The sequence below is a fragment of the Salvelinus namaycush genome, chromosome 15 (assembly GCF_016432855.1).
Source record: "Salvelinus namaycush isolate Seneca chromosome 15, SaNama_1.0, whole genome shotgun sequence".
Classification (NCBI taxonomy): Eukaryota; Metazoa; Chordata; class Actinopteri; order Salmoniformes; family Salmonidae; genus Salvelinus; species Salvelinus namaycush.
This window is the reverse complement of record NC_052321.1, coordinates 23,196,981-23,208,722: the sequence shown is the minus strand read 5'-3', so window position 1 is coordinate 23,208,722 and position 11,742 is coordinate 23,196,981. Positions and strand designations below refer to the sequence as shown.

The window sequence follows — 11,742 nt, the reverse complement described above, 5'->3', positions numbered from 1 at the left end:
TGGTACTCAGGACTTTGTCCCTCTAATCACTCTGACATCAATCCAAATGTATTTGAAAATCGAATCAAACACTTCATGAGAGCCCATGAGCTCATGTTGCGCAACATTTCTATAGGCTATGCAATTGCTATGCAATTGCGAAAACAGAGTGATAGCTGCTAAATAAAAAGACGAGGATCCCATCAGCTTTATATAGGCTAGGCCTACTATATTTTTCTCAAGTTTACTAATATTAAGCACATTGCTTATATTTACAACAAGAGTATAGCCTACCTGGCTGGCAAGTATGTAAAGACGACGTATTTTTTCAACTGCCCGTTTCGATACAAGTGCATGATAATGGTCTATTCTAAATCAAAACAAATGTCACATATATATTATTTAGTAAATGTAAAGACAAGATTAAATCAAGAATAGTCTGATGGGTGACAATATTAGCCTATCACTTGTAGGGCTGGGCGATATGACGATATACACTGCTCAAAAAAATAAAGGGAACACTAAAATAACACATCCTAGATCTGAATGAATGAAATATTCTTATTAAATACCTTTTTCTTTACATAGTTGAATGTGCTGACAACAAAATCACACAAAAATTATCAATGGAAATCAAATTTATCAACCCATGGAGGTCTGGATTTGGAGTCACACTCAAAATTAAAGTGGAAAACCACACTACAGGCTGATCCAACTTTGATGTAATGTCCTTAAAACAAGTCAAAATGAGGCTCAGTAGTGTGTGTGGCCTCCACGTGCCTGTATGACCTCCCTACAACGCCTGGGCATGCTCCTGATGAGGTGGCGGATGGTCTCCTGAGGGATCTCCTCCCAGACCTGGACTAAAGCATCCGCCAACTCCTGGACAGTCTGTGGTGCAACGTGGCGTTGGTGGATGGAGCGAGACATGATGTCCCAGTTATGCTCAATTGGATTCAGGTCTGGGGAACGGGCGGGCCAGTCCATAGCATCAATGCCTTCCTCTTGCAGGAACTGCTGACACACTCCAGCCACATGAGGTCTAGCATTGTCTTGCATTAGGAGGAACCCAGGGCCAACCGCACCAGCATATGGTCTCACAAGGGGTCTGAGCATCTCATCTCGGTACCTAATGGCAGTCAGGCTACCTCTGGCGAGCACATGGAGGGCTTTGCGGCCCCCCAAAGAAATGCCACCCCACACCATGACTGACCCACCGCCAAACCGGTCATGCTGGAGGATGTTGCAGGCAGCAGAACGTTCTCCACGGCGTCTCCAGACTCCGTCACGTCTGTCACATGTGCTCAGTGTGAACCTGCTTTCATCTGTGAAGAGCACAGGGCGCCAGTGGCGAATTTGCCAATCTTGGTGTTCTCTGGCAAATGCCAAACGTCCTGCACGGTGTTGGGCTGTAAGCACAACCCCCACCTGTGGACGTCGGGCCCTCATACCACCCTCATGGAGTGTTTCTGACCGTTTGAGCAGACATGCACATTTGTGGCCTGCTGGAGGTCATTTTGCAGGGTTCTGGCAGTGCGCCTCCTTGCACAAAGGCGGAGGTAGCGGTCCTGCTGCTGGGTTGTTGCCCTCCTACGGCCTCCTCCACGTCTCCTGATGTACTGGCCTGTCTCCTGGTAGCGCCTCCATGCTCTGGACACTACGCTGACAGACACAGCAAACCTTCTTGCCACAGCTCGCATTGATGTGCCATCCTGGATGAGCTGCACTACCTGAGCCACTTGTGTGGGTTGTAGACTCCGTCTCATGCTACCACTAGAGTGAAAGCACCGCCAGCATTTAAAAGTGACCAAAACATCAGCCAGGAAGCTGAGAAGTGGTCTGTGGTCACCACCTGCAGAACCACTCCTTTATTGGGGGTGTCTTGCTAATTGCCTATAATTTCCACCTTTTGTCTGTTCCATTTGCACAACAGCATGTGAAATTTATTGTCAATCAGTGTTGCTTCCTAAGTGGACAGTTTGATTTCACAGAAGTGTGATTGACTTGGAGTTACATTGTGTTGTTTAAGTGTTCCCTTTATTTTTTTGAGCAGTGTATATCATGTTTCATTATGCTCTATCATTTATTTCGTTGTGTCACAAATCACACTCTCGATGGCAATATTTTTCGTCAATTGGACGACGCTTTGCATTCGTGTAGAAGAAAATTTGAAACACAAACAAACATGGAGTGAACGTGACACAGAGCACGGAGACACAGAGCTCGTACCTAAAAGAGGGGCTACTTTGGTCGCATGGACGTGGTTTGGGTATGAAAAGTCTGACACGGGCCAGAAAACCATCCTCTGCTAAATATGCAGCAGGCCGGTCCCGCCAACAGGCTCAAACACCACTAACCTCTTTTACCACCTACGCAAGAATCATGTGAAACAGTACGGAGAGTCTACAGATGAGACCCAAAAAAGTACAGTCAAGTGCTCAAAACAAACCCTCGAGGCTTTTTCCCACGGCACACCATATGGCAAAGAATCACGAAGATGGAAGGAGATAACAGCTGCCATGACAACTTACATCTGCAAAGACATGGCCCCAAATTACACGGTCGAGAAACGGGGGTTTCGTGTGTTGGTGCTAACACTCGACCCAAGGTACCAAATGCAAATTGATATGTGACACATTAATCCCAAAATAACACGTAAAACAGGCAAGCCCCCACCCTAAAAAAGAAAAAAATTATATATATATATATACAGTTGAAGTTGGAAGTTTACATACACCTTAGCCAAATACATTTAAACTCAGTTTTTCACAATTCCTGACATTTAATCCTAGTAAAAATTCCCGGTTTTAGGTCAGTTTAAGATTGCCACTCCAATACCTTGACTTTGTTGTCCTTAAGCCATTTTGCCACAACTTTGGAAGTATGCTTGGGGTCATTGTCCATTTGGAAGACCCATTTGCAACCAAGCTTTAACTTCCTGACTGAAGTCTTGAGATGTTGCTTCAATATATCCACATCATTTTCCATCCTCATGATGCCATCTATTTTGTGAAGTGCACCAGTCCCTCCTGCAGCAAAGCACCTCCACAACATGATGCTGCCACCCGCGTGCTTCACGGTTGGGATGGTGTTCTTCGGCTTGCAAGCATCCCTCTTTTTCCTCCAAACATAACGATGGTTATTATGGCCAAACGGTTCTATTTTTGTGTCATCAGACCATGATTTCAGTTTAGAAGGATTTCACAAGGATTTCAGTTTAGAATAAATTGCACCCTATACTAAGCATTTCATAAAGTACATCTAAAGGCACAGCATTCTACCCATCAAGTGCCTAGTATAAGGTACAGCATTCTACCCTGTGCTTCCAATGATCACTGATAATACTCTTAATGCAAACAGAGTGAATTGCTCCAGATGCATCATATACTGTGGACATACAAAACAAACAGATATAGTGCTGCCCGTTCTTGGCACAGTGCATCCATATTACTTGATATCCAATGTTGTGCTACTAGTGCTTTTACAACTACAGTTAAGCAACAGTACATGAGATTATCGCAAATATATCAATTGTAAAATGGTTTGAATGAATCAAAATAAAATCTGCAAGCTTGTGCAAATGTCCAGTGTAAGAGAGTGAAATGGAGAGGGAGAGTGATGGATGGAGAGGTAAAAGAGTTGAGGATCTTGGTCTTCAGGATTCTTTTGGACAGGCTGAGAACTCAATGTATTCTTCATTCTGAAACACACAAGGGGAATATGGTTAAGAGGTACATTTCAAGCAGTGCTGTTAAATACAAAGAGCAGCAGTGATAACATCAAATGAAGGTTTTCTTTGCAATCTCAGCTACTAATCCACATAATTATCTCAGAGTAAACATCTCACCAGGCGGTCATCATACCAGACAACACAGCTTAGAGGCCATCACAGGAACAAAGCACAAAAGCCAGACAGACTACCACACTGCAAAGGTTTGTGTCACTGTCTAATCGAACTGAACCAGGCAGCCATTTTGAAAACACCTGTTCAAGCCAGGCTACAACGAGTGATACTCATGTAGGTCATACTCAGATGCAACACATCACCATACGATGAGAGGAGACACAGGTACGACCACCACGCACAGGAGAATCCATAGAGCTAGCTGTGGCCATTCTAGACTTACCTCAGCATCATCTTTAAACAGAGGCTGGAAGTAAGGAAAAAAACATGTTATTGGACCACATGGCAAAGTTGAAACTACGTCCCTATTCTGTAGCCTACATGGTTTTACAAACCTATATGTCAAATCTAATTTATAGGCTACCTCTTGGAAGCTTCATGCCACACCATTCATTCACAATCATGGATCGTAATAATGTTTTAGTTGTAGTAAATATATTGCTAAACTTTGTCAAATCTGTTAATACAGGGATGAGATGAGACTCATTCTCATGTTGAAAAGTAAAATGACCGAAGATGGATTACCTCATTACTTTCATCTGACTGATGAGGAAAAACAGTGGTGACTAGGAGGTTTTTAATAAATAGGAAATTGTAACAAGTTGAAGATAGAAAGAAAGCGGATAATACAGTGTGCTGAACTGGTTTAGGTTCGTCAGACAATATAAACAGACAAATTCACTTCGTTTGATTTCAGTGAGCTCAAGTCGGGGCGCTAAGCTCTCTTAATTGAGGCAGAGATGAACGCTGTTGGAGGAGCACAGAGGAGAACCGTAAAGCTAGATCATAGTCCATCTCTTACCTGGGCGTGGTACTGGCTGACCTGGTGTAAGAAGTCAATCACAACTTCATTCCCCACAGCCTTAGCCTAAGAGAGAAAACCTAATGATCCATCTTACATAACTAGTCTGGGTTACCTTCATCAAATCACATTTTATTGGTCACATACACATGTTTAGCAGTTGTAGTGAAATGCTTGTGTTTTTAGCTCCAACAGCGCAGTAATATCTAACCATTCACAACAATACACACATCTAAAAGTAAAAGAATGGAATGTCAGAGTGGCAGACTAAAATACCGTCGAATAGAATACAGTATATACATATGAGATGATTAAAGCAAAAATATGTAAACATCATTAGTGACTAGTGTTTCATTATTAAAGTGGCCAGTGATTTCAAGTCTATGTATATAGGGCAGCAGCCTCTAAGGTGCAGGGTTACGTAACCGGGTGGAAGCCGCCTTGTGATGGCTATTTAACAGTCTGATGGCCTTGAGATTGAAGCTGTTTTTCAGTCTCACGGGCCCAGCTTTGATGCACCTGTACTGACCTCAACTTCTGGATGAACAGACACTGGCTCGGGTGGTTGTTGTCCTTGATGATCTGTTTGGCCTTCCTGTGATATCGGGTGCAGTAGGTGTCCTGGAGGTCAGGTAGTTAACGGTAATGCGTTGGGCAGACCGCACCACCCTCTGGAGAGCCCTGCGGTTGCGGGCAGTGCAGTTGCCGTACCAGGTGGTGATACAGTCCAACAGGATGCTCTCAATTGTGCATCTGTAAAAGGTTGTGAGGGTTTTAGGTGCCAAGCCAAATTTCTTTAGCCTCCTGAGGTTGAAGAGGCGCTGTTGCGCCTTCTTCACCACACTGCCTGTGGGTGGACCATTTCAGATCGTCAGTGATGTGTACGCCAAGGAATTTGAAGCTTTCCACCTGCTCCACTCTGATGTTTCCTGAAGTCCATGATCAGCTCCTTTGTTTTGTCAACATTGTGGGAGAAGTTATTTTCCTGGGACCACATTACCAGGGCACTCAACTCCTCCCTCTAGGCTGTCTCGTCATTGTTAGTAGTCAGGCCTACTACTGTTGTGTCGTCTGCAAACTTGATGATTGAGTTGGAGGCGTGCGTGGCCACCCAGTCGTGGGTAAACAGGGAGTACAGGCGGGGGCTGAGCAAGCACGCTTGTGGGGCCCCTGTGTTGTGGATCAGCGAAATGTTGGTGTTGTTTCCTACCTTCACCACCTGGATGCTGCCCGTCAGGAAGTCCAGGATCCAGTTGCACAGGGCGGGGTTCAGACCCAGGGCCCCGAGCTTAATGATGAGCTTGGAGGGTACTATGGTGTTGAATGCTGAGCTATAGTCAATGAACAGCATTCTTACATAGGTATTCCTCTTGTCAGATGGGACAGGGCAGGGTGCAGGGTAATGGTGATTGCATCGTCTGTGGATCTATTGGGGCGGTAAGCAAATTGAAGTGGGTCTATGGTGTCAGGTAAGGTAGAGGTGATATGATCCTTAACTAACCTCTCAAAGCACTTCATGATGACAAAAGTGAGTACTGTGGGGCGATAGTCAGTTAGTATACAATCCTTTACTTTTCATGTTACATAACTAGTCTGTGTTATCTATACTATCCATGTTACATAACTAGTCTGTGTTGCCTTTACAATCCATGTTTGTAAGTTGGAGAGAGGCTCCCAGTCCCAAACACTCACCACCTCCATCGGCGTCTGCCCGTCGTAGCCTGGCGTGTCCAGGTCTCCCCCGGCCAGGTGCCACATCTCCAGGCCCTCAATGTCAGCACTGGCTGCTAGACTGCAACACAGTACCAGATAATTCATTGGGAGGGTTGATATTCAAGATGTTTCATGATAAAGGGACTAAACAAGCAATCAGATATCTACAGTAATAACATCAGGTTTTATAGCATAATCTTAGAATAAACACACTATTTGATTCTGAATAGGACTGTGTGTGCTTGTTTGCTTCCAGAGAAAGGCCTTGCTCCAGTAACAGACAAAATATTCACTTTTTAAAAAGAGATATCAGTTAAACGGAGCAATTCAGGGTTCTGTGGTGGTGGTGATGTTTGGATGCTGCAGAGGTCTGAAGCTATGTGGTCAGGGAGCATTCCGAGTGTTTATGGCAAGACAACTAGGACAACTGGTCGTACCTGCACAAACTATGCAGGATCAGTCTTGGGCAATACATGTGAGAGAAAGCGCTGTGTGTTTCTCACCTGCACAGCTCTGAGCCGGCATCCTCCAACTCATCCCTGGAGAAATGAGCTCCAGTCTTTCTCAGCAGCTTCACCACCTCTTTGTGTCTGGATGGACAGACAGATGGACAGACACACACGCATAGATATGACCGACCATTTTCAAATACAGATGCTATACACAGTGTACTAGAATCAAGAAAAAGATGAAAGGTAGAAAGAAAATCAACATCACACAGTGTGAGTCAGAGTCAACTGAATCCATAAGGTGGAACAGTACTGATCCATTGTTTGAGGTCTGATTTATTAGGACTGCAACGTGCATTAGTCATATTTCTAGTTTTCAAACATCTGCTGACAGTGACCGGTTATGGCACTGTGACTGGGTGCTAAACGAGTAGGGACAAGTTCCAGTTAACCATGGAGTCTTAACAGAACATCTTATTTTTTTTAAATAATTTTGTGGGTGGGGGATTGCCTGTTTTGCATGTTATTTTGGCATTATGTGTGTCACATACATTTGCAAACAATGTAAAAAAATATATATATAATATATACACTGCTCAAAAAAATAAAGGGAACACTTAAACACAATGTAACTCCAAGTCAATCACACTTCTGTGAAATCAAACTGTCCACTTAGGAAGCAACACTGATTGACAATAAATTTCACATGCTGTTGTGCAAATGGAATAGACAACAGGTGGAAATTATAGGCAATTAGCAAGACACCCCCAATAAAGGAGTGGTTCTGCAGGTGGTGACCACAGACCACTTCTCAGTTCCTATGCTTCCTGGCTGATGTTTTGGTCACTTTTGAATGCTGGCGGTGCTTTAACTCTAGTGGTAGCATGAGACGGAGTCTACAACCCACACAAGTGGCTCAGGTAGTGCAGCTCATCCAGGATGGCACATCAATGCGAGCTGTGGCAAGAAGGTTTGCTGTGTCTGTCAGCGTAGTGTCCAGAGCATGGAGGCGCTACCAGGAGACAGGCCAGTACATCAGGAGACGTGGAGGAGGCCGTAGGAGGGCAACAACCCAGCAGCAGGACCGCTACCTCCGCCTTTGTGCAAGGAGGAGCAGGAGGAGCACTGCCAGAGCCCTGCAAAATGACCTCCAGCAGGCCACAAATGTGCATGTGTCTGCTCAAACGGTCAGAAACTCCATGAGGGTGGTATGAGGGCCCGACGTCCACAGGTGGGGGTTGTGCTTACAGCCCAACACCGTGCAGGACGTTTGGCATTTGCCAGAGAACACCAAGATTGGCAAATTCGCCACTGGCGCCCTGTGCTCTTCACAGATGAAAGCAGGTTCACACTGAGCACATGTGACAGACGTGACAGTCTGGAGACGCCGTGGAGAACGTTCTGCTGCCTGCAACATCCTCCAGCATGACCGGTTTGGCGGTGGGTCAGTCATGGTGTGGGGTGGCATTTCTTTGGGGGGCCGCACAGCCCTCCATGTGCTCGCCAGAGGTAGCCTGACTGCCATTAGGTACCGAGATGAGATCCTCAGACCCCTTGTGAGACCATATGCTGGTGCGGTTGGCCCTGGGTTCCTCCTAATGCAAGACAATGCTAGACCTCATGTGGCTGGAGTGTGTCAGCAGTTCCTGCAAGAGGAAGGCCTTGATGCTAGGACTGGCCCGCCCGTTCCCCAGACCTGAATCCAATTGAGCACATCTGGGACATCATGTCTCGCTCCATCCACCAACGCCACGTTGCACCACAGACTGTCCAGGAGTTGGCGGATGCTTTAGTCCAGGTCTGGGAGGAGATACCTCAGGAGACCATCCGCCACCTCATCAGGAGCATGCCCAGGCGTTGTAGGGAGGTCATACAGGCACGTGGAGGCCACACACACTACTGAGCCTCATTTTGACTTGTTCTAAGGACATTACATCAAAGTTGGATCAGCCTGTAGTGTGGTTTTCCACTTTAATTTTGAGTGTGACTCCAAATCCAGACCTCCATGGGTTGATAAATTTGATTTCCATTGATAATTTTTGTGTGATTTTGTTGTCAGCACATTCAACTATGTAAAGAAAAAAGTATTTAATAAGAATATTTCATTCATTCAGATCTAGGATGTGTTATTTTAGTGTTCCCTTTATTTTTTTGAGCAGTGTATATTAGAGGTGTCGACCGATTATGATTTTTCAACGCCGATACTGATTATTGGAGGACCAAAAAAAGCAGATACTGATTAAATCGGCCAATTTTTATATATATAAATTTGTAATAATGACAATTACAACAATACCGAATGAACACTTATTTTAACTTAATATAATACATCAATAAAATCAATTTAGTCTCAAATAAATAATGAAACATGTTCAATTTGGTTTAAATAATGCAAAAACATAGTGTTGGAGAAGAAAGTAAAAGTGCAATATGTGCCATGTAAAAAAAGCTAACGTTTAAGTTCCTTGCTCAGAACATATGAAAGCTGGTGGTTCCTTTTAACATGGTTCTTCAATATTCCCAGTTAAGAAGTTTTAGGTTGTAGCTATTATAGGACTATTTCTCTCTATACCATTTGTATTTCATATACCTTTGACTATTGGATGTTCTAATAGGTACTTTAGTATTGCCAGCCTAATCTCGGGAGTTGATAGGCTTTAAGTCATAAACAGCGCAATGCTTGAAGCACAGTGAAGAGCTGCTGGCAAATGCAGGAAAGTGCTGTTTGAATGAATGCTTACGAGCCTGCTGCTGCCTAGCACCGCTCAGTCAGAATGCTCTATCAAATCATAGACTTAATTATAATAACAAACAGAAATACGAGCCTTAGGTCATTAATATGGTCAAATCTGGAAACTATCATTTCGAAAACAAAACGTTTATTCTTTCAGTGAAATACGGAACCGTTCTGTATTTTATCTAACGGGTGGCATCCCTAAGTCTAAATATTACTGTTACATTGCACAACCAATGTCATAATTATGTACAATTCTGGCAAATTAATTACGGTCTTTGTTAGGAAGAAATGGTCTTCACACAGTTCAAAACGAGCAAGGCGTCCCAAACTGCTGCATATACCCTGACTCTGCTTGCACAGAACGAAAGAGAAGTGACAATTTCCCTAGTGAAAAGAAATTCATGTTAGCAGGCAACATTAACTAAATATGCAGGTTTAAAAATATATACTTGTGTATTGATTTTAAGAAAGGCGTTGATGTTTATGGTTAGGTACACATTGGTGCAACGACAGTGCTTTTTTCGCGAATGCGCTTGTTAAATCACCCGTTTGGCGAAGTAGGCTGTGATTCAATGATAAATTAACAGGCACCAAATCGATTATACGCAACGCAGGACAAACTAGTGTCGTGTCTTTACTATCATTAAATTGAAGACTTAGTTTTTATCAAAGATTCTCTGTAATTAGTATTACGCGATTAAACTGATTAATCATGTAACTGTAATTAACTAGGAAGTCGGGGCACCAAGGAAAATATTCAGATTACAAAGTTATAATTTCCTAATATAACCTTTCAGATATTTTATATCTGATCAATTAGTCTTTGAATTACTGAATTATTTACTTTACCTCACGTTAGTCTCATTCCAAACGTCGTAAATTGTTGGTTATCTGCACGAACCCAGTCTTCACTATGAGTCATCCATATACATCAACTGTCTTAAATAATTTATTTATTACTAACTAAGTAATTCACAGAAATGCATAAAACAAACAAACAAAGTAAATATGGTTACAAGAAATGATAGGAGAATGTGCCCTAGTGGGCTAAACCGGCATGGCGGCTTGGTGGACAAAAGGGGGAGTCAGCTGAGAAGTCACTACAGAGTGATAATTATAACAATTGAAATGCTAATCCTTTGCACATGAACGCTCACTCATTCGGGAACAATTGCAATCAATATATATATTTACGCTCAGTGTGTCGTCTTGATCGCTGTTGAAAAGTTAGTTTCTGTTGGAGAGTTTCCGTCCTCTCTCTCGCCCTCTCTCTCTCTCTCTGTCTGTCGTGGTTAGAGGGGATAGTTCAGAGTGACATTCATGTTGTTGTAGAATGGATGTTTCGGCGGTTGTCGTTCTTCGAGTTCAATGATACCGAATTCCTAGCTGCAGACTAGTAATTAATATCAAAGACTTGTTCTTATTCTGTCGGTATCGATAGTCTAAGAGTTTAACCACGTGGTATGGTTAAAAGATTCAGCAATGGTCTGCAACCTTTGTCCACTTGTAATAGAGAAAAACATGGTCTATAATAGAAAACCCGAGTGGGGATTTTATTCGGAAGGGCAGAAAAGGGCCTGTCCCAGGATGCCCGACCATAACTGTGCTCATGGGCGGTCCTCTGATTTAGTTAAACACAAAAGGGAATTGGAGATTCCTTCATTTAAAAAGTCCAAAATCACATTACACAATTTTACAAACAGTATCATCCTCACTCATTCATCTTATACAACAATTAGATGTAAACCTCATATCTGAGGCTATTATATAAACAGCGTTATGGTAATGTGGCCGCACCATCTCCCATGAGCCTCACCAAAATGTAACAAACGGACCAGTTCGTAGCTGGATTCTTCACCGATCTTTTATACCTTCTCTGGAACATAAATGTTGTTCGGACCTCAAGTTCTGTGAGGTGGAAGAAATTCCTTTGTTCTCTATGAAACTTCACTCTGTCTCTATACTGTGGCCATGAGGAGATAATCTCTTCGAGGAATTTACGACCTCTCTGACCACAGCAGCCTAGTTATAGAAGACAGGGAGAGGGGGATGGTGTTCGCCGCACCCAAAGAGGGCAACGTCATGACACTAGATAAACTAGTAATATCTTCAACCATGTGTAGTTAACTAGTGATTATGTTAAGATTGATTGTTTTTT

At 43.3% G+C, this 11,742-nt stretch overlaps 1 protein-coding gene across 1 annotated transcript in view; it reads right to left on the bottom strand.

The window, feature by feature from the left end:
• Positions 1 to 3,064: 3,064 nt before the first annotated feature.
• LOC120060321 (60 kDa lysophospholipase-like) overlaps positions 3,065 to 11,742 on the bottom strand; it is a 39,666-nt gene continuing 30,988 nt past the window's right edge. The window contains exons 13-17 of the mRNA XM_039009528.1: positions 6,902 to 6,988; positions 6,378 to 6,477; positions 4,686 to 4,751; positions 4,107 to 4,130; positions 3,065 to 3,679 (exon numbers count right to left, since the gene is read on the bottom strand). Coding sequence (XP_038865456.1) covers positions 3,635 to 3,679; positions 4,107 to 4,130; positions 4,686 to 4,751; positions 6,378 to 6,477; positions 6,902 to 6,988 — 322 coding nt within the window. The 3' untranslated portion in view covers positions 3,065 to 3,634. The remainder of the gene's footprint in view (positions 3,680 to 4,106; positions 4,131 to 4,685; positions 4,752 to 6,377; positions 6,478 to 6,901; positions 6,989 to 11,742) is intronic.